This window comes from Marmota monax, unplaced genomic scaffold (assembly GCF_021218885.2).
Source record: "Marmota monax isolate L192 unplaced genomic scaffold, Marmota_monax_Labrador192_F-V1.1 WCK01_AAM20220418_F8-fsc00015, whole genome shotgun sequence".
Classification (NCBI taxonomy): Eukaryota; Metazoa; Chordata; class Mammalia; order Rodentia; family Sciuridae; genus Marmota; species Marmota monax.
Genome location: NW_026692194.1, coordinates 23,707,370 through 23,731,262, shown reverse-complemented (window position 1 = coordinate 23,731,262; position 23,893 = coordinate 23,707,370). Strand labels below are relative to the sequence as shown.

At 38.4% G+C, this 23,893-nt stretch overlaps 1 protein-coding gene and 1 long non-coding RNA gene across 3 annotated transcripts in view; both read right to left on the bottom strand.

Moving 5' to 3' along the window:
• LOC124077874 (uncharacterized) overlaps nt 1–18,608 on the bottom strand; it is a 59,190-nt gene extending 40,582 nt beyond the window's left edge. The window contains exons 1-3 of the long non-coding RNA XR_009225197.1: nt 7,545–18,608; nt 6,638–6,828; nt 280–395 (exon numbers count right to left, since the gene is read on the bottom strand). This is a non-coding gene — a long non-coding RNA (uncharacterized LOC124077874). The remainder of the gene's footprint in view (nt 1–279; nt 396–6,637; nt 6,829–7,544) is intronic.
• A 12-nt stretch (nt 18,609–18,620) lies between these two features.
• The window catches only part of Kcng3 (potassium voltage-gated channel modifier subfamily G member 3), a 45,365-nt gene continuing 40,092 nt past the window's right edge, over nt 18,621–23,893 (bottom strand). For both annotated transcript variants that reach the window (XM_046425244.2, XM_058573552.1), the window contains exon 2: nt 18,621–22,134. In XM_046425244.2, the coding sequence (XP_046281200.1) occupies nt 21,489–22,134 (646 nt within the window). In that variant the 3' untranslated portion in view covers nt 18,621–21,488. The remainder of the gene's footprint in view (nt 22,135–23,893) is intronic.

The following is a 23,893-nucleotide window of genomic DNA, read 5'->3' as shown; positions in this document are numbered from 1 at the left end:
GCCTCACACTAGGGCTTCGGACTCTGGCCCCATTCAGATAGTGTAAGGCCAGAACCTGCACTAGCTCATGGTGAGGTCTCATATGTATAGATGCTTCCCTTCCTCCATGATCACAGACAAGCATCCTACGTCTGGTTACAGCCCCACAGTAATTGAATTATCATTCCCATGGGAGGATTACATGTTCTTAACCTAATAATGTCAGGCTGGATCACATGACTAGCTTTGTCAATAAAATGTAAAGAAAAATAAAGCTGATACTTAGCTACTTGTACTCACAGTTTCAGTTTCAGTGACACTATGAAGCAGAAGTTTGAGTCTCATGTTTTCATTGTCTTCTCTTTTTCCTCTGACACAAGAATGACAACATTACAGATAAAGGCAGCTCCTTCACCCTGGATCACAAAATGAAGAGGATGTGACATGGAGTTGTAGTCAACTGTGAAAGACATGTAATGTCAGCAAGAAATAGACTTGTGGTTGTGAGGCCTTAAGATTAGAGGTTGTTAGTTATTGATGTATAACAGTATTTAAAATGTTTTGTATCATATATTATTTATCATTCCTTTCTCTCTCTCTCTCTCTCTCTTTTGTGGTTGTAGCACTGGGTGGGAAATGAACCCAGGGCCTCACACATGCTAGGCAAAAGCTCTACCACTGAGCTAAACCCTTAGCCCATTAGCTACTATTTCTAAATGTTTAGAGTAGGATAGAGAATTATAGATGAGTGTGATGGTGGACATCTGTAAGCCCGGTAACTCAGGAGGCTGAGGCAGGAGGATCACAAGTTCAAGGCCAGTCTTAGGAATTTAGCAAGACCCTGTCTCAAAATAAAAAGGGCTGGGGATGCAGCTCAGTAGTATAGCACAGCTGAGTTCAATTCTCAGTACCAAAAAGAAAGAAAAAAAAATATATACATATATATATATATATATATATATATATTATGTTGTCTTTTGTTTGTTTGTTTTGTACCAAGAATTGAACCCAGTGGTGCTTAACCACTGAGCCACATCTCCAGCCCTTTTTATATTTTTTATTTTGAGATTGGGTCCTGCTAAATTGCTCAGGCCTCACTAAATTGCTGAGACTGGCTTTGAACTAGTGATCCTCCTGCTTCAGTTTCCTGAGTTGCTGGGATTATAGGCGTGTGCCACCATGCCCAGCTTTTTCTTTACTTATTGTGACAAAATATACATAAAATATACTTAACATTTAATATGTTAAAATGGTAAAGCTTAACCATTAAATTTAACCATTTTAAACGAACAAATGAATGACACTGGGTACATTCACAATGTTGTATAAGCATCACCAGTACTCATTTCCATAACTTTATCATCATTCCAGATAAAAATTCTATACTTATATACAACAAATCCCCACCCCTCTCAACATAAATAGATTCATACAATATTTGCTTCTTGACACCTGGTTTATTTCACTTAGCATGAGGTTTTCAAGGTTCATCCATGTTGTAGCATGCATTAGAATTTGATTCCATTTTAAGACTGAAAAATATTCCATTTCATGTATATACCACATTTTGTTTGTCCAGTCATCTGCTGATGGACACTTGGTTGTTTCCAATTTTGCTATTGTCACTGTGCTTTTCTGATCTATAAGTAGCCAAAATGCACTATCATTAAAAAAAAAATTACACAAAAGTACTATCAGCAGATGCCTATTGAGTTCAATTTGGAGTAAAAAAAAATTTGCTCACTTTGTAGATTCCTGTATTATTTCAATTGTATCAATTACATGTGATTTTAAAAACTAAAAAAGAGTTTTAAAAATAAATACTTCCTTTTTGATCAGAAGAGAGATAAAGAATCACCACGAATGTGTGGGCTTTTTAAAATTGTGGTTAAAAACACATATCATAAACTTCCCCATCTTAATCTTTTTTAAATATGCATGCAAATGTATATTTTTAAATTATTAGGGAAAGCTCGGGTGGCTGCAGTGGTAGTCATCGAGCCACAGAATCTCCATAAATGAAGAGCAGTTGTTTAAAAATTAAAATCACATCTCAGGAAGCTGTATGTGATTAAATGAGACTCTTGAACATGATACTCACTTTTCTCATCCTTTAATTCTCCTACTCTTCTGTATCAGATTTTATGGCTCACAATGATTAATGATTATTAGTAATAACAGTCCCTTTCAAATAAAGCTGAATCTTATCATAGTGGCCCATTCCGAATCTAAATGTGATTAAGAATACACTCAATTTCAGCTATGGTCCCTTGTAGTATAATGCTACTTTGTGTATCTGCTCTGGGTTTTTAACTGAAAATGATACTCTGATTTTTAGCTATTCAAGCTGTGTCACATTGTTCCTGACAGGCCCCTGGAAGTTCTGTGCTGCTATTTCCCAGGTGATCAGAATAAAGTTCAAATGGTCCTTCGTAATATCTTTGCAAAAGGCCAGACCCAAGGAAATGGAAACTTTGAATCAAACGTTTGCTAAATTAGAGCTGGAAGTCCTGGCCTTGGCCCTCAGCTACTCAATACAACTTGAACTTTCAGACTCCTGATTAAAAAGTAAGATCACTCATTGATTTCATGTTCTGGGCTTACTAAACTTCAACAGAATAAGGTAACTACCCACAGCTGACAAATAGCAGCAGTCAGGAAAAAAATGGTTGGCTGTGTGCACTGGGGTTCAACCCCATCAAAGCCAGCTCTACCAGCAAGAGAACCAGCAGTATGGTCTACCTGTAACCAAGGACTCCAGTGCTCCCATGGGAGAGTCTACCTAAAATAAGGACCCAGGGTCAGGAGACCCAGGTTTGAAATTAGCTGAGCCACAAATAGCTAGAGTGTTTCAGGGTGCTATTTCACAACCCTGAGATATCTGCAAGAGGGGTTAATAACACCTGCTTAACAGGATTGCTGCGAAGACTTAGCAACATCATGTGTGTGAGGGCACGTGCGAGGCTGGCCACCAGCGTCCTTCCTCAACTCTCCAGTCTCTCCATCCATGTCCCCTGGGGGCCACTGCCCACAGTGATAAATCATGCTCTCCAACATCAGATCAGTTTAGACAGTTTGACCTTTTTTGTTTGATTTTATTCTTGCAGTGCTGGAGATTGAACCCTAGGCACTTTACCACTGAGCCACATCCCCAGTCCTTTTTTTTTTTTTTTTTTTTTTTTTTTTTTTGAGATAGGGTCTCACCAAATTGCCCAGATTAGTCTCAAACTTGCCATCCTCTTTCCCCAGCTGGGGCAAGTAATTGGGTTACAGGGATGTGCCACTGTGTCCAGCTAGTTTGACCATTTTTAGAAACTAGAACTGATTCATTCTGTAAGTCTCCTACATCCCAGGCTGTATTTCTAAACTAGACGAGCCGTTGCTCAAAGTGCTGTGAGTGAGAATAGATCACTACAATAGGCTATCACAGACAAATAATTCAATAGGAATGAAAACCAAATAATGAAACAGTAGTACACACTGACCTCATTCTTAGAAGGAAACAATATATTTTGGTGGGGGGAACTCAGAGATACTTTACCACAGAGCTACATCCCCAGATCTTTTTGGTTTTTATTTTGAGACAGGATCTCCCCAAGTTCCTGAGGCTGGCCTGGAACTTGTGATCCTCCTGCCTCAGCCTCCCAAGTGGCGGAGATTAGAGGCATGTGCCATCATGTCCGGATGAATTAAAAAAAAAAAAAAAACTTGATATGTAAACATATCACAGAGAAAAAACCAAAAGGAAATATGACAAAATGTTAAAAAATGATCGTCTGAGTTTATGTTCATTCAACATGTGTTGAGGCATGATGTGCTGGCTTCTAGGCTGGGTGTGGGGGATACCATAAACAATTACACGTAGAAAGTCATTGTTCTGGTGAAACATCCTAGTTTGCAGATGATAATAAATAAAGGAGGACCAATGGGATGAGAGATCATCTAGTGAATTTAATCTATTAGACAACAAGTCCCCTGGGAAGAAACATTTGAACTAAAACCTAATAAGTAGGTGGTAGCTAAAAAGCAGGGTAGGAGAGTAGGATTATCATTATAGTAAGATAACCCTGACTTTCATTTTATTTTTTTGGTACTGGGGATTGAACCCAGGGGCACTCTACCACTGAATCACACCCCCAAGCTTTTTATTTTTTGAGACATGGTCTCACTAAGTTGCTTAGAGCCTTGCTAAGATGCTGAGGCTGGTCTTGAACTCTTGATCTTCCTGCCTCAGCTTCTAGATTTTCTGGGATTACAGGTATCGGCCACCTCGCCCGGCCTGACTTTCTTCTTTTTATTTATTTTTCTTAATGAATACAATACTGAGAATCTTTATTGTTCTGTAGGTAATATCTTCCTACTCCAAGGCAAAATACATTTTCTGATCTGTCAATTTCCTAATGTTTACCTGGGGCTGGCTGTGGGCTGGGAGATCCTGAGAACAGAGCTGAACAGCTCAAAATCTTAACACTGGAAAGAACTTTAGAAAATGCCAGCAAACTCTCTTCGTCAAGAAACAGACCCTGAGAGATTAATTAAGCATTTTATCCAGGAGGACAGTGCAAGAGCAGCCGGTCCCACAGCAATGGTCAGATGGTTTGACAAGCTGACTTTCCATTTCAATTTTGAAACTTCTGGTCCAATATATGGCTCTTGATATGGTTGCCCAGAAGCTAAAAATGACTATAAGACATGTCCACTGGTCACCAACATATCACTGCAAGTCTATACTGTGAGAATGCACTGTTCTTCATTTGTATTAGGAAAATGATTTAGTGAGGTAAAATCCTATGCTGGTGAGTCTGTGGCAAAACTGACAATATCAGGCATTACTGATGCTGCTGCCAACCAGAATGCTCCAATCTGAATATCATGTGACAGTATAGTTTCAAATCCATAAAAATGGTAAGACTCTTTGGAACATCTCTAGAACACTTATCCTAAGGAATGGATACTTAAGAGCAATGGCTATGGAGACTCTACAATAAGATAAAAAAGCCAACCATTGGTGCTGATGTGATTTATGTCCACTCTATTTATAACCATGTCTATGAAGAAGCCCTGACCTGCATCCTTATCCCCAGGCTACCAGAATGGCTTTCTTCAAAGCCCTTATTGGCTCCTTGTTGCTGAATTCAATGGACAATTCAGTTCTAAAGCTCACTTGATTGTGGAGAGACATTCACAGCCATACCTCACGTTGGGCCCCTCAACACACTTTCTTCTGCTGGTCTCATTTGGGGGGTCTCCAAGGACCAAGCCTAGGTTTCTTTCTCTATTACCCAAATACTCTCTCTGAGGCATTTTTCATATCCTTTTCCAAACTAGCTCTACTTCCACTTCCAGCTAAGGATTCCCAAATCTTGACCATTTGGATGGGACCTCTCCCCAGGGCTCCAGGCACAGAGCCACCAGCCTGCAGCATATTTCCATTTGGATTCTACCCAGGCTCCTCAAAACATTAAGTCTGAAATGGAACTCTTCCCCAACAAAATTTGCTCACTCACTCTCGGTCTCTCTCGTCATTGCTACCAGATCCACTTTCATCACCTCCTCCTACCTGGATGGTAACAATGGTCTCCCTGAATTGTCACCCATCTCACTCCACCCTTGACGCAGCTGCCAGAAACCCTCCTTAAGTACAAACCCTGTCATGTCATTCCCCTGACTTATGACCCTCAATGGCTCTCTGCCTGCAGGCATATATCCACCTCTTTGGCTGGCACATGAGTCCTTCCCTAAAGTGACCTCTGCTCACCAACAGCACCCCTCACAAGAGCTCTGTGCACTTACTCAACCAAGAGCAAGTGGCAAAGAGGAGGTTCCTTCCTCTTGCATTTATACATGCTGAGCCCCACGAGTGTTACAAAATGTTAAAAAATGATCGTCTGAGTTTATGTTCATTCAACATGTGTTGAGGCATGATGTGCTGGCTTCTAGGCTGGGTGTGGGGGATACCATAAACAATTACACTAAATTTAAGAATCATTCCTACTTTGACTCGTGAACCTCCAGCTGTCCCTTGGGCCCTCATAGAGGCCATCTCATAACCTTTCTCCTACCCCTGGGCCTCTTTAATTTTTTTTTCACTGGTCTATTTCCCTACCAGGAGCTCCTTGGCCACAGGGAGTGGGTATTCCACTGTGTGGGGACAGCCAAGCACATAGGGAAATGAGGGGAGAGGAAGAAAATAAGGGACAATAGTCACTTGTTAAAATGATTGTGAAGAATATGCTTATTTTCTTTCTTTCTGTTTTCTATATTGTCTAGTATGAATTCGTTTTTAAGATGGGTCCAATCTCTCCTAGCTCGCTCCAATAAAAGAACTGGCTCCCTAAGTCAAGTCACCCTCAAGTTCCTCTTTCCCCTGACCCCTTGGGGTCCTCAAGATCCCCACCTCGAGCTCCACAAGTTCCTCAGGACTTGGCAAGGCAGAAAGACTTTCATCTGTTTCCAGCAGACAGAAGGACCACCCACACACAGAAAAATTCCTTGGCCTTGAAAAGGTTACCCTGCTCTTACAGCTGAGTGCCAAAACCCATTTTTGTCCAAATATTCATCTGTATTTATAGGCTGAACACAAGAGGAGAGGTACTTGGACAGACCCTGCCTAAGATGCAGAGAGGGTAGGGGTGATGAAACTTCTGTTATCTATCACCTTGTCAACTTGAGACATCAGTGAAAGACGGGCGTGACCTCTGAAGATTCTTGCCACCTGTTTTTATCAAAACATTAATGATCTTCTCAGGCATCCAAAATTTCAACCATAAACACAGTCTTGTGCTTTTTTAAAATTGATGGAAAATAATCCAATCATATAATGTTCAGTCTGACATTTGCTATTGTTTCCTTAGAAGAAAACAAAAACCTGATTAGTTCCAAAAATAAAATATAAAGAAAAAAATCAGACAAGAAGCAAACCCCATGGCTTAGAAATCATCACTCTGATTAACAGCACATTAAGTGTCACCTGACAAATGGGCTCCTATCTTAAATGCAATTATCACAAATTTCTTGTGATTCCCCACTGTTTGTAGAATTTGTGCCCAGCTCTTGAAGCAACAGCTTAACAGCAATAAATCAAAGGAAACCTCTGTACAGTATAAGGGGAAAACCATTTCACACCTTGGTCAGAAAGACCCTGGAGGCAATGCCGGGCCCTGGCTCAATAGCTGTCCGGGAAGGAACCCACTTCTCTGACCTAAGAGGTCCTTGCATCCCCCATATGGGTGACTTTCACAATTAAGCCCATCCACAGGGCCTGCTGAGACAGTCAAGGCAAGCGAGGCCTCTGCCCTAGGAAAAGTGCTGTCTGGTGTTGCTGGCCTGCTTCCTGGGGATGTGTCTGCCATACTGATGGGGCACTAGGGAGGAAGGTCAAGGGTGGACAGGGATGATGCAGACAGAGCAGGCAGGAAGGGGAGAGTCATTAGAACTGAAAGCGTCTGGCAGGCATTTTTGTCACCAAGAACACACTGTAAACAAGCAGCAATTTCCAAGATTTCTCACTTAACTATATATTTTCTATGCTGCTGGGTACCCATTACCATCCCCTGGAAACTCACCTCACGTAGATTAATTATGTTCTTACCACAGAGAAGAGGAGTAGTTACAAAGGAGGAAAATATGAATGTAGGCCAGAGGAGGATCAATTGATGGATTCACAGCCACACAATCCACAGAGGCACCGTCACAGCCAGGAGACGTCTTTTGTGCTTCATCTGCCAGTAGTTTATTGCAAAGTGAAGTTTTGGTTCAGAACAGAAGGGAAATAAGTCCATCAAGAATAAACTACATGAAGTGGACATTACTTTCTTTTATGCATATATGATTACACAACCAATGTCATTCCACATCATGTACAACCAGAGGAATGAGAAGTTATACTCCATATACGTATAATACATCAAAATACATTCTACTGTTATGTAAGAACAAATTAAAAAAGAAGAAGAAAAAAAGAACAAAATACACCAATTAATGGAGTCAACTCAACAGAACAGTATTTAGTACCAGTTCCAGGGTCGTTCTCAAAAGGTAAGATTTATTAACTCTTCAAATGTTCAAGCTGTACACATTTCTTTTCAGGTTTGCATACAACGTATTTATATCATAACAAAGTCGATTTTTTATATATAAAATAGTACTTCCTCAAGGACTAAAGATGCCAAAAAGTTTCAACCATGAATTAAATATTCGATGTACATTTATAGGTACTATAGAAGATCCGACATAAAAATACGTAACACAGCGAGGTAAGAAAAGCAACGACCCAAATGACTGCACACTTTACTAATCCTGTATCAAAGTAGGAAACAAAATTACATCACATAAATTGAGCTGATTTTAAGAATCTTTATTAGAAGATAAAAGCTACGTCCATAAACCATCATTCTTACAAGAGCTATCAGACAATATAATATGACTTTAAATCCCAAACTATCATACAGTCTTTACTTATCCACATTACCATCTCCATCGGTTGATGCAGCACATCTGAACTCTCATGACAGGTGCAGTGGCCACCAGTGATGACGGGTAATGGTAGCAATAATGATGTGTGCACAGTGGAAGTAGTAAACCTGACCACATGCACGCTTTCAATAACTACTTCCTTTTAGAACAGAGTCAATAAAAATGATGGTTAAAACCAAAACATATTTTATCTGTTCAACCACTTGCCATCTTAACTAGTAAAAGCCAAACACACGTATATTACTTTTTCCATAAAATCTTTACATGCCCAAAATACTTTTAATCCAGGTTCAGATCATTAACAATGAAAAGATGTTTCATTCTTCTTTCTTACTCCCATGGACTTTATCAGGCCTGCGTTGACCAGGCACACAGAAAGATGAATCACTAGAAGACCATTTGGCCGCATGAGTACTCTATTTTAAGGCAAGAATATTTTAACACATACACACAGAGCAATTTATCTGTTGATGAGCTTTATTGAGCCAAACAAGAAAGTGAGGTATGACTTTCCTCAACATAAATACAAATGTCAGAAAGCATAAAGACATCCACAGTGTACAAAACATACCTTAGCCATAACTAAATAGAGAACTCTTCTCAAAGTTCTTATATGCCCCCAAAATACCCAAGATTCTGAATTCTAGAAAAAATACTAGAAATTAAATGTTCTGATATCTTTGTAATAAGGCTCTCCATATAAGGCTACCTTTAATATAAGGCTATTTTGACTTAATTTCTGAAAGTAACAAAAATGCGCACCAAAATTCAAGCTATTCAAGACTAAAGAGAGGCCTTGGTCTTCTGAGGGATGGTAAGGTGATCAGCTTATTGATTAAAAGTAAACTTACGACAAAATCAAAATTAAAGAAAAAATAAAAATGTTTCCTATCATTTTTCAACATACAACTGAACTATCTTGATATAAAAGTGGTTGGATGTATAAGATACTTCTTAGTGCAAAATACATATACCTTTCCATAAATAATTTAAATAGAATATAATCCATGACATGGTATTCAGAAATTGTTTTTAAAATCTACATTGCGTGATTTTTTACAAAAGTAGATCTATTCTTTGTTTTTGAGTTAGAAATGGCCTAACAGCTTATCTTTGGAGATTTATAGTAGATGGCTTTCTAAAACAAAGGATGATACAAATCTAAATTGCAGGCCATTTGGTATGTTAATATGTAAATCATTAGTTTGGGACCCTACAAATGAAAAATGATCATATTACATAGGTGGAAAAAAATATGATCCAGATTTCTGTTCTAGTCCAAAGGATTATAGAGCCTATGTACTTTGAATTATTGAATAGTTTGATGCAGTATATCCAGTGAAAAAAATCTGAATACTAATTGTACTCATGTTCAAACTGTTTTCCTTAAAATGAAAACAGACAGTATTCATTATGACCAAATACGAAGATAAACCAACAACATGGTAGATTGTTATTTTTTTAAGTTTGACAATTACTGCACTCATTTCCTCTACCAAACTCCATGGCATTAAGAGGAAAAAAAAACCCAGCTAATTATTTTTGTCTAATAATTTAATCAAGCACTGTAGAAAAAATGTTGTTCTAAGGGGAAGTTTGGCAGGAATTGCTTATTAAATTTCCAAATTAGATCAAAATAAGAGAAACAAGCTGGGGATATAGATCATTGGTAGAGTGCTTGCCTTGCATTCACAAGGCCCTGGGTTCAATCCCCAGTACCACAACAAAAAAAAAAAAAAAAAAAGAGAGAGAGAGAGAGAAAGAGAGAAACAAAATGGGATTCAAAAAGTTAAATTACCAATCTGAAGAAATAACAACAAAAACAATAAACATTCAAACAGTCACACACTGAGTAACCAGAAAGACTGGCAACCCAAATCTCACTTCCACAGTGATGTCAGGTACCATATGGCTGTAAGGTCCCCGGCTGAGTCTTACAAGAATAGATAGATAGAAAGCACTGGTACCAATCTCACAGAGCTGCTCCAGTGCAAAAATGCTCTAATGTTTGGGGATGGGGAGTTGTGTAAGGAGCTCCAAGTGTAAATGCCAAGTTAAGTGTTCTCTTAATTGAAGAGATCTAGAAATCTGCTTATCTAGTACTTTGTGAAACAGGCCAGTGACTTCACTCACACTTCTGGAGAAAGCCACAAATCAGTCATAGCTTCTGCCTACAAAATGACTCACTCTTGTTATAATTATATAACAAGAACAATTAGAGTTTTGAGTAAAATCCATTGTCTACTCTTGAATAAACCAGGCAGGCCAATCACTGGGACGGCTAAGTTCTTGCTACTGCGGGCTCATTGGGTCCCATCAGCACAATGTCACGTAGTGGGCCAGAGTGCTGCTCTGCTCAATGTCACTGGCACCATGATAGCTCTTCCAACACCTCCTTCTAAGGGAAACTGCCCTGCCAGTTCTCTCCCCACCCAGGAGATGGTCAGGCTTAGTTAGCTTATGCCACTCTGGAATCTAAACAGGGAAAGTGGGAAGAGAGTGAACCAATGGACGTGGAGTGGACCAGACAGTGGAAGAGAAGCAGAATCCTACACAAGTCAGAATGATGCCAATCTGGATGCCAATCCTGGAGGCAGGAGAGGCGATATCAGAACCACCACACTTAAGCAGGCAGCTGCTGCTGTATCCTTCCAATAAACACCCCATTACCTGTGGTGACCTCTGCGCCTCCCTGGAAGGAGAGACTATAATACAAGGAGAAGGGTTTTTGCTTTGTTTTGTTTGAAGTGCTGGGGATTCCACCCAGAGCCTCATGCATGCTTGGCAAGTGCTCTATCACTAAGCTATACCCCCGGGAAAGACACATTTTTTGGTGTATGTGTGTGTACTAGGGATTGAACTCAGGGGCACTCGATCACTGAGCCACATCCCCTGCCCTTTTTTGTATTTTTATTTAGAGACAGGGTCTCACTGAGTTGCTTAGCATCTCACTAAATTGCTGAAGCTAGCTTTGAACTCGAGATCCTCCTGCTTCAGTCTCCTGAGCCACTGGAATTACAGGCCTGTAACACCGTGCCTGGCCAAAAGACACATTTTTGAGGGTCTATTAGCAATAATTGTTTTTGTAATCTAAGCAAATTCTATTAGGATGATCAACTAAGACCAGATATTTATTTTCATAATATTTATAAGTATTAAGCAAAAATAAAATAATCATAAAATGGTATTAACTACGTTTATTTAAAAAACTATCACTTTCATTGCTCTATAAAATTTAGGAACTGTAGCCATTATTCAAGCATTCAATTACCAGTAAGTGGGGATCCTGCTATTCCTAAGAATTTTTATGAAAAGTACCAACTAACATTTATTTTACAGTTATGGCAAAAATACCTCTCTTTAAAATCTTTTTTCCCTCCACATTTTTAACAAACATGTAACATTATAAATGTAGTGAGTTCCAAATCTTGGTTCATAACTTCTTTAGGTTTGCTACCAACATTTGCATTGAAGATCATTAACATTTGCCTAGCATTCATATGATTTATTTAAAATGTAGCCATTAGCAAAAGACCCTTGGGGTATTTGTACAAAATTAAAGAACTGTAAGTATTCAGTCAAATATTACATTAGCAATATTACTCACAAAATTACTCAAAAATGCCAGTAGGGCTGTATCCATCAGAAGTTAGCCAAACTGGAAAACGGGCAAGAGATCTTCTAGCCATGTGGGGATGTGTTACTTACGGATAACACTGATCTTATTCTATTGTCATAATCTACCAAAGAAATTTCAAAATGATCATATTTATGATGATGAATTACATTTCAAAAATCTGGGCTAAGTTTTTGCATAAAGAAGCCTAGGTTAGGGCTAGGGTTGTGGCTCAGTGGTAGAGCAATCGACCCTGGGTTCGATCCTCAGCACCACATAAAAATAAATGAGTGAAATAAAGGTGTTGTGTCCAACTACAACTAAAAATTTAAAAAAAGAAAAAAAAAAGCCTAGGTTAAACCAAAGAACTGGTCTTGAACACAGAAAGGTTTTTTCCACATACAAGCATCTCTCAGAGGGTATTTGCCAGGTAAAGCCTGCTGATGGTCATCCCTACGTATCCCCTAGAGCCCAGCACAACAGTGACATTTGATAGACAAGGCTCCGGCTAAGTGCACACAAAAGATTTTTTTTAAAAAATTGTTTTCTAGGGCAATGCTGCAGGTGAACTACCAAGTCCTGCTTTTGAGACTTTCCTCTCCACGGTAGCAATTCAGTGACATGTGACTTTCATGTAGGTACTGTGGAAAGATGCAGACTCCAACACTACCAGGAAACCCAATCCAGGAAGCTCTGACAAGCTCCCTGCTTCTCAAACCTTTCTATGTAGGGCACCCCAAGATAGGCAGAGGAGAACACAGAAACAGCTCTAACCACTTACCTCCCAGAGAGAGAGGCACCTTAGCTCCACACCCTCTGGTACGCTCCTAGTACTCAAGGAATGCGTGTTGGAGAAGCCCAAGTACAGGTGATAAAGAAGCATTAAAGTAAACCAACCAATAAAAACAAATCATCTTATGTCTCTTATATCTCTGTGTCTCTGTATCTTTAGACAAGTGAACACAGACTCAAATTAACTTAGGTTAATGAAGACAATCAGCTTAATAGGCTTAGAAACCATTAAATGTACATGAATCGAACTGTCCAAAAACTATCAAGAAGCAGTTTTATGGCTTCAGCTTGATGAGTATCTTCAAGCGATTTAGAAATTCAGCTGAACAAAATGTATTTTCTGACGTAGATAGGAATAACAACTCAAAGCCACAACAAAAGCTTTCCATCTGTTCATTAAAACACATTGTTAGGGCTGGGTTTGTAGCTCAGTGGTAGAGTGGTTGCCTCGCACACTTGAGGCCCTGGGTTCAATCCCCAGCACCACATAAAAATAAACAAATAAAAATAAAGATATTGTGTCCATCTACAACTAAAAAAAAATATTTAAAAAAAATTGTTAGCCAGGCGTGATGGCTCACATCTGTAATCCCAGTGATTCCAGAGGCTGATGCAGGAGGATTGCAAGTTCAAGGCCAGCCTCAGCAACTTGTGAGACTCAAAAAGGTGTGTGTGTGGGGGGGGGGGAAGCTGGGGATGTAGCTCACTGGTAAAGCACCCCTGAGTTCAATCCTCAGTACCAAAAACAAAAACCACACAGTCATGAATAAAAACATTCCACAAAAGAGAAATAGAAGAAAACTTCCTCAACATGACAAAGGGTAGCTAGGGGAAAACCCAGGCTAACATTACACTTAATGATGAAGGACAGAAAGCTTTCCCCCTAAGAAAATGAAGAAAACTAGGATGTCCACTCTCACCACTTCTATTTGATACTATATTGGAAGTACAAACTGGAGCTATTAAATAAGAGACACAAATAAGAGGTATCCAGAATGCAAAGAAAAAAGTAAAACTATTTCATTGCAGATGACATGATCTTATATACATATACAACACCCTAAAGAATCCTTGTACAACTATTAAGGCTAATAAGTATGTTCAGCAAGATTACAATACAGATTTATATTAAAATATCAGTTGTATTTGCCAGGTGTGGCAACACATGCCTGCAATCTCAGCAGCTCAGGAGGCTGAGAATTCCAAGTTCCAGGCCAGCCTGGGCAACTTAGTAAGACCCTGTCTCAAAAAAACAAAAAGGGCTGGGGATGTAGCTCAATGGCAGAGCTGGGTTCAATCCAGCAGTGGAATAAATTGAACCAAAGAAACGTTTTTTGCTTTTTTTTTTTTTTTTGCCACTGAAAACTACAAAACAAAAATTAAGGAAGAGCAAAGTAAATGGAAAGACATCCCATATTCATGGACTGATAGACTTAATGTTGTAAAGACAATAAAACTCCCCTAAATGGTCAACAGATGCAATTATCAAAATTTCACCTACTTTTTATTAAGAGAAAAAGATGTGCCAATTCTAAAATTCACATGGAAATCAAAGAAAACAAGAATAGGCCAAACAGCATTGAAGGTGAAGAGGGACTCACACTTGTTGATTTCCAAACTTACTACAAACCTGTGTAGTGCTGGCGTAAGAAAACACATATAGATCACTGGAAAAAAATCTGAGTTAAAAAAATATAAATCTATAGTCAACTGATAAAAGCTGGCCTTCCTTAAATGACTGTAAACCAAGTCTTATAAAGAAAGCAACTGTAACCTACCATTCTAATTTTAAAACTAGAATATTTATGTGATTTATTTTATGTATGTACGTACTGGGGATTGAACCCAGGGTACTCTACCATTGAGTTACATCCTCAGCCCTTTTTTAAACTTTTTGAGACAGGCTGGCCTCAAACTTGCAATCCTTCTGCCTCAGCCTCCCAAGTAGCTGGTATTGCAGGCATGTGCCACCACACCTGGCTGTATTATTTATTTTTAAACAAGCCCTCAGAGCAACATAAATTACTGAATTGAAAAATATGGATAAGCAACTTATCTCAAAGAAAAAAATTTAAACTTTCCATTTCTGTCATGGGAACAAAAATAAACAGTTTTCACATGGATATAAAAATTAAGTCTTACATTAGCTTTATGATTTTGAATTTGACTTCCAAGTATTTCATATGAAAGAATAGTTATGATTTTTTAAAAAATAAAATCATAAAAATGTATATTTTAATGACCAGAGAATAAACATTTTACTTATATCAAAGCTCAGGATCTGTAACCACAAATACTACTTTCCACCAAGGAAGTGAAATTCTCCTGTCATCTGTAATTATAGAGTAGGAAAGCATGGAATTTGTCTGTTTGTTTGTGTTTAGGTAATTGGGGATTGAAGCCAGGGCTTTGCACATGACAGGCAAGCACTCTACCGCTGAGCAACATCCCTGTCTCCAAGTGTGAAATTTTGTCAGAGGTACAATATTGAGTTCGTAAGATACAGATCAAAAAACAATATATATGTTCAACAAGTCATTGTACATGAATACACCTGACATTTACACTTCTTAAAGCAAACAAGCATTTTTAACAATCCACCTTACAAATGGCATCTACTCTGTCACTGGCAGAATTATAGAATCAATTTGAAAATAATAGAAATAACTGAAATCTAGTGGGGGTGGGAGAGTACCCCATACCAATTATAAGAAATTTTAGTTTTAATTTTAATACAATGCTGCATAAATAAGTACACCATAGCACTACTTCAGATATAAATGATATGATGTCACTTAATCCTGAGAGATGAAAGCCAAATAAAATTCCCTCTGGCTTTTACTCACTGAATGTCACTTAAGCTTTCACTATACTTGGTTAAGTGTTCTAAATATTTTTAAATATAAATCATAGAATTTCCTCCAAAGCTACTTAAAATTAAATTTGTTGAAATTATTGCATAAATACAGATTATCAAATTCAATTCCCCAAACTGGCAATTAAGCTCACATTAATAGCCAAAATCTAAGTGCTTATTAGTAACGCATGGGAGAGGTGGAAAATCTAAAAGTTTAGGCACAAGTTAATCACAGAATGGGGCACTATAATCATGCTGGCAGATGCCATTTCACAAGTCTAGGGAAGGTTCCACGACAAATGGAGCAGTAAATCAGGTTTTTTTTTCAGAGGCAGAACTGATATGCCCCTTCCCATGAGTACAGATGGGTTCTGGAAAGGCAGGAAGCAAAACACCATATGAATGCATGCTGAACAAACAGAGAAGTGTATGCAACCTTCCTGGACCAAACTGGAACTTTTCCAGAACATTCCATTAGAGCTTCTACCCATGTTACTTCCTACTCAGCTAGGATATTTCTCAGCCTGGCTCTTCTAAATAATGCAGTAACTGTGAAATGCCTACACTTATTTTTACATATGTGAATGGGTACACAACTGAAATTTTGCAATTTAAAATCCTATCGAGGGGCTAAGGATGTGGCTCATTGGTAAAACATTTGCTTAACAGGCATGAGGCCCTGGGTCAACACCTGGCTCTGCAAAGGGTGGGTGGGGTGGGGTGGGGTGGTAAGCACAGGTGCATTGAGAAAAGGGTGAAATTCTTTTGAAAATCTGAGTTCCCTACACACTGCACTGGTCTCTGAGCTGTCGTTGCTGACATCTAAGGTTTCTACAAACGATATTTGAGGCCTGGGACCTAGCTCAATGGTAGAGTGCTTGCCTAGCATGCATGAAGCCCTGGATTCCATCCCCACCACTGCAAAGATTTTTTAAAAAAAAGAAGAAGAAGAAGAAGAAAAAAAAAACCACATATTTTTTAATTAGAACTAAAGTGGGGGGTGGCTCTAAAGCCTCACAGGAAATATTTTTAAAAGAAATCCTTCATCCTTTCTGATGTTATTTTTAAAAGGAAGTATATATCCAAAAAGGACTGAAAAAAAGTCTGGAAATCAGGTTTCTGAGGCCTAATCCAACACTCATGTGACCATGCCTCAATCACAACCCAATAGGAGCCACCTCCCTGGCTGCTATGATCTGCATGGGACAAAGGGTATACTACTGGGACAAGATAGGCCAGCAGGTCTCCAATATCCCTTTAGTTCCAACTTCCTATGACCCTATAACATATTTAAACCAGGTTTGATAGATTGGATTGTTTATTGCATGCTAAAAAAGACACCCATTTATAGAGGGTCAGAGGGCTCTTGAAATATTCTGTGAAGCTCTGCATTAAGTTTGACATTACAAAGCTTAAGAGTGAATCTGAACTAGGAGTTTTCAGAGTTTTATTTTCATTTCTATAGAAAAGAAGAAAAATAAGCTGCTTCTAGAAAATATCAAGCCAACAAAAAAAATTCTCCCAGCACCAACATTCAACTTAATCCATCTCTACTTCTGCCAGATAACAGGACAGGAAAAGCATCTCACAGAAGTTTAAAAGAGGAAATATTATTTTGACTTACTGGCAGCCACAGTGAAATAATACTTTAACATACTTAAGAATTTACAAATGTGTGGTTAGAAGTAACAACCAAATCCGAGAAAAAAAAAAAGTCACTGTTTTAACCAGCAACTTACAATGAAAACACAGTAGCTAGGCGCCTGTAATCCTAGCAGCTTGGGAGGCTGAGGCAGGAGGATCACAAGTTAAGAAAGCCAGCCTCAGCAATTTAGTAAGGCTCTAAGCAATTTTGAGAGACCCTGCCTCAAAATTAAAAAAGAAACAAAACAAAACAACAGTTGGGCATGTGACTCAGTAATTAAGCACCCTGGGTTCAAAACCTGGTACCAAAACAAAAAGAAAGAAAGAAAGAAAACACAGTATATATGTCAAAGTGAAATATAATCACACTTTAAAACCTTATTCATCTAAGGTTTAATATTTATAATATTGCACTTCACATATATTTCCTTTGTTTTCCTAATCCCCCCAAAATCCCATTTTAGAGAATACAAACCAAGTTACTTATAAGATCAAGTCATCGCTGGGTGCAATGGTACATGCCTATAATCCCAGCAATTCAGGAGGCTGAAGCAGGAGGAGCACAAGTTTGAGGCCAACCTTAGAATGGAGCAAGACCCTGTCTCAAAATAAAAAATAAAAAGGGCTGTGAAGTAACTCAGCAATAGAGCTCCCCTGTGCTTGATTCCAAGTACAACATACGCCTCCCCCACCCCCATAAAAAAAAAGAACAAGTCTGTATGCTCACTTGTGGTAAAATCAAAATAAAGATTTGGGCCTTCTCCTTTTTCTTTAGCTATTCTAATTTAGGATAATATCTGACTTACTAGCACTGATGTAAATCCTAATGAAAAAAATCCTGACATGAAGACTGAATTATGAGAAATATCTAAAAGTACAAGTAAGAAAGATATGCTACTTAATCATTTTTTAAAAGCAGTAAAATTCAGGGCTGGGTGTAGCTTATTGGCATAGCACTTGCCTAGCATGAATGAGGTGCTGGGTTTGATTCCCCAGCACTGCAAAAATAAGCAAAAACAAAACCTAAAGCAGTCACATTCAGAAAAAGTTACAAGAAAAGGCCTCTGCTCCTGAAAATGTTATAACATCCATGAAAACAAATTCTGAGCCAGGTATGGTGGTGCACACCTGTAACCCCTGCAATATGAAAGGCTGAGGCATGAGGATCACCAGTTTGAGGCCAGCCTCAGCAATTTCGCAAGACCCTCAGGAACACAGCAAGACCCTGCCTCAAAATTTAAAAAATAAAATAATAATAAAATGGACTGAGGATGTAGCTCAGTGGTAAAGCACCCCTGGGTTCAATCCCCAGTTTAAAAAAAAGACCCTCCTTCATAAATGGGCAGTGGAACTGCCATCAGTATTTAGCCCACATGCTTCTTTCTGGAAAGCAGCCCTGTGTAAAGTCTGACATCATCAACAAGAGAGTTTTGACTTGTTACTTAAGGGCAACTTGAAGCCTGTGTGTGAACAGTGTTCATGTGTGTGTGCCTATGTGTGGCTATACACGTATGTGTACGGGCATATACGTATCCTTCTCTTTTCAGGCCAGAAGTTTCTACCCCTACATCAGTTGAAATTTTGTGTCCCAGTCTGGACACTGAGGGAAAATGCAGGTGTGTGCAAGAAAGAGGGTCCTAGCCCTCAAGAAAGTTATTTATTTGGGGGAGATAATGCATATTCACATGAAAAGTTCCCAGTACCAGTAAATGGAAGGTGATCATATTTTTATTAGTAATATGAAGGTGCTATGATTTGCATATTATTTGTTTGAATCACAACACCTTAGTCCAAACTGGTAAAAATAAATTTAAAAATCCATGCCACATATTTCAATTATGTTAAAATATGAATAGGGCTGGGGTTATAGCTCAGTGGTTGAGCACTTGCCTAGCACGTATGAGGACCTGGGTTCAATCCTCAGCACCATATAAAATTAGATAAATAAAATAAAGATATTGTGTCCATCTACAACTAAAAAATTTTACAAATACAATGAATATGCAATAAATAACAGAATGTACTAAGTATGAAAAAAAGAAACATATAAATAAGGGGGGGGGAGTAGAGAGAATGATGGAATGAGGTTTTTTTCCCCCAGTACTGGGGGTTGAACCCAGGTCCTTGCACACGCTGGGCAAGCTCTCTCTACCACTTAGCTACATCCCCAGCCCTGGAGTGAGATTTTGAATGGCCTAAATATCAGCTAAACTCAGGAAAGAAAATTGGGGCGGGGGGGACAGCTTTGCTATCATTACATTAGCAATGACAATGAAAAAGAAACGGGGTTCCTCAAAGCTTTGTCAGAACCTACCAGGTGTCAAAACCCCAGCTAATTGCAGTAGCAGCACACCTGAAATTCCAGTGAAATTCCTGTGGCTGAGGCAGGACTGCAGGTTCAGGGCCAGCCCCAACAACTCAATGAAACACTGTCTCAGAATAAAAAATAATAATAATTAAAAAAAAAAAAAAAAAAAAACATAGTAGCTCAGGGGTAGAGGGCTCCTAGGTTCAGTTTCCAGTACACAAAAATAAACAAAACTGCAGGGCTAGGTTTTGGTTTTGGAGATCCAGGTTTTAGCTGCAGCTCCCTCTCTTGCCCTGGGTTTCTACCCATAATAGTCAAAAGTCTGAATGAGCTGATGGCTAATGTTGCTTTAATGACCATTCCTGGTAAGCGCCCCCTCCCCCCTTTTTTTAATAAATACACTTAGGTTCTCTGTTCTATCTACCATTTCCCAATCTTTCTCTCCTCCACTCCCAATAATTATAATGTGCACAATAAATTATTCATAAAACTATGACTTTTAATTTTTTGTTTCTAAATGACTTCTTTTTATCAACTGGTTGAAAAGGCAAAATTCTAGCTCATATTGTTAAAATTTAGCACTAAATGATCACCTTGCACATTATCTAGTACTAAAATTCTAGTCAGATTAATATGGTATATTACTCAATAGTCTTACAAAAAAGAGTTTTACCGTAACTGATTTACAATGGTGAAGATCAGGTCAAATAATTATGTATTCATTGCTTCTAGCTAGCTTAAAACTGACTTAGCTACTCAGCAACTAAGAGTACAGTAATGTTCCTTTTTTAATGATAATCTAGTGACAACACATAAGTATGACTTTGGTATCAAAAGGCTACATAAATATACTTTCATCTGGTGAGTCTCATTAAACTCATGAGGTCTGGGGGGAAAGTTATGAGAATAAGATGACAAATATGGGTTATAATATTGATAATATCAACTATTTCTATTTATCATTTTTATGATGGGAATATTCTTGTTTGGACATCTGAATGTTAGAACAATTATCACCTAGTAACAGCAATGAATTCTAATATTATCCAACAAAACACTAAACAATACAAGCTCTCTTCATTCTTAAATACTTTCTTGAAGTCATTTCAGTAAAGAGATAAAGAAACCCAAAATAGAAAAGGGCGAACATACTCAAGCTTCCATGAAGCGATACGATAAGGTAAATAATAGGCATAAAAATAAAGCAGAGGATAGATAAATATGGAAAAGGTTCTCAAATAATATTCACACTTGTATCCAGCTCCATTATACAGCTTAAATTTTGGCCAAAATTTTAAAGTATTTGTTAAACAGTTCCTGCATTTGACATATGTTTCCAGGATACTTCTGACATTGATACAAGAAATTATAAAACATTTAGAAATGAAAATGTTAGTCAAAAAATAACACTACAAGTTCCAAGCTTCTTCAGAATTCGTTAAGATGGAGAAACATTTGAAAAATAGTACCTTTCTGTTTCAAAGTGTCCAAATAATGTACTTAAAACACACACACACACACACACACACACACAAAACAGAACTATGTAATTGTTCAAGGCAAGGAAGAGACAAATCGAAACCAAATAAATTCCTAAAGTTTGCTCTAGGATCATTGCTCTTCCTTTGCAGCCTCAATCCTATTTACTCCGTAATAAGTAAACTGTTTCATCCCTTCAGCTGGGAAGGATAATTTTTATCCTACCAAGATGATGCCAATGCCCCTGCAGTGCTCACCCAGCAAGAAACACATAAATATGAAGCAGCGTCAACTCTTTCTATCAAACCAAGTGTATGCAAGAATTGATTTGCAATGCATTAATTCAGGAACTCGGCAGAGAGGCTCCTACTATATCTAGCTGATCTAAACTTGAGCTCATGATAACACTGCACAAAGCTATGATAGATGAAAGTGATAGGTAATGCCAACAGAACAATCCCACTGACAACACAAACTCCTCCAAGAATTCTTCCAGGCACTGTGATAGGATACATATCTCCATAGCCAACTGTAGTCATAGAGATAATCACCCACCAGCAGGCAGCGGGGATGCTGGCAAAGTCCTTGTTGGATGTTTCCAGGTCCAACCCATGTTCAAGAAGCTGAGAAAGTGCACTAAAGATTGCCATGGCAACACAAATGAAGACAAGTAACATAACCATCTCTCGGTAACATCGCTTGAGAGTCAAACCAAGTGTCTGAAGACCAATGAAGTGACGGGCAAGCTTAATCACCCAAAAAATCCTCATCATTCTGAGCACCCTCAAGGTGACTCCAGCCCTTTGCAGCTGAGAGTTCTCCCCTGTAAATACTGTCATTAGCACGGAGATGTAATATGGCGTGATTGCCAGTAAGTCAATGATGTTCAGGGGTCTCTTGACAAACTCACACTTGTTTCTGGAGACGATGAACCTCACGATGCACTCTGCAGTGAACCACCCTATGCAGATAGCTTCAATTATCCTGTCGAGAGAACAAAGGAAGAATTGATCATTTTATTTTTAAGCATTTTAATAGCTCTTGAATTTCTTCAGATAGTACTACACTGACATACTAATTCAGTTACTTTTCCAGAAAACATGAAGAACAGACAGCATTACCAACATCATCAGACCCACCAGGACGTAACAGAAGGACAAACAGCACAGTTCTCATGAAAACTGAACTTAATAAAGTTCTTATTTTTATTAATGTTATATGTAAATACAGCATTTAAATGATGGCTTTTTACTTGCCTTTAATACCTAAAAACCTCTCGTTTCGTGGTTTGAAATTAAACTGAGCTGGCCACAGCGTAAAATGTCACTTACTCTCTGGGGACAGCAGTTCTTAACTTCGGTATCAGTTATGAGGCAGGTCAGAATGACATTGTTCCTACCCACAGTGGACATGCTCGCTGTCTTTTGATTATTTCTCTCTTGATAGATTAGAGCAAGTTCAAGATCATGTCCTAAAATGCCCCTCTTCCTCTCCCTCCAATAGTCTTATGCGTGCCCAAGTACCCTCAGCAGGGGAGTGTCTGCCCACAGTGCTCAGCTCAGCTCAGTAGGAAAGGGCTGAGGACTCCCACACTGGGGCAAACCACCATCAGGAATTCCCCAAAGACCACAACTACTTTTTTTTTCCTAAATTATTTTTATGTAGCATATGTTTTAAAAATATAAGTCCACATTTTGCCTAGAGCCATATTTACCAACCTTTCCACATCACTGCACACATTGAAAATAATTAATATTTACACAGCCTACCGGAGCCAAAGGGTAGAATTCTTTAAGCAGAAACCACCATCCTGAGGGCTTTGGCCACCCTGGTCCTGACTCTGTATGCTCTAAGCCTGAGGAAATCAAATCTCAGCCTGCCAGTTAGGAAGCTCTGGCATGAAGAAAGAGGTAATTCAGGAGCAATTGTAAATTAATTAAAAATTTTTAATTGAAAATTAAATTATTACTAGCATATCATCATTCATTTTTTCCACATAATTCTTTCTTACCTAGACTTAAACATCAGAAGTCCAATGGAAAGAGAGAGAGAGCAAAAAAAAAAAAAAATCAGAGTAAGTAGAATAAGTCTAGGTATGGCAATACACTGAAAAGAATTACTCTAGTGCATTCTACAGAACCCAGACTGTACTGGACGTTACTCATGGAAATGAGCAAACACAACTAACCAGGTTTCCTTATCGCAGGGCTTTGCAGTGCCATAAAACTTAACTTCGTTTATTTATTAACTTTTCCTTGTTTTTTGCACAGATATTCACATTCGTAGTCACATTATCGGTTTCTTAAGAATTCTTCCAGGGACTGGGGTTGTAGCTCAGTGGTAGAGCACTTGCCTAGCATGTGCAAGATACTGGATTTGATCCTCAGCACCATGTGAAAATAAATAAACAATCAAATAAATGAAATAAAGGTACTGTGTCCATCTACAATGTAAAAAAAAATACTTCCAGCATTATAATAAAATTGAGTGTGGAGGGTGGGGGGGATTGTTTCACTTAAGTATTGAATAAAGAGTTTCCTCATTTCTTAAATATGATAACAGTATTCTATTGAATGTTTGTGTTGTGATTTATTTAACAGGCTCACTTGATAAACAGTTATGAAGTCTGTTTTTTTTTTGAGAGAGAGAGAGAGAATTTTTTTAATATTTATTTTTTAGTTCTTGGCGGACACAACATCTTTGTTGGTATGTGGTGCTGAGGATCGAACCCGGGCCGCACGCA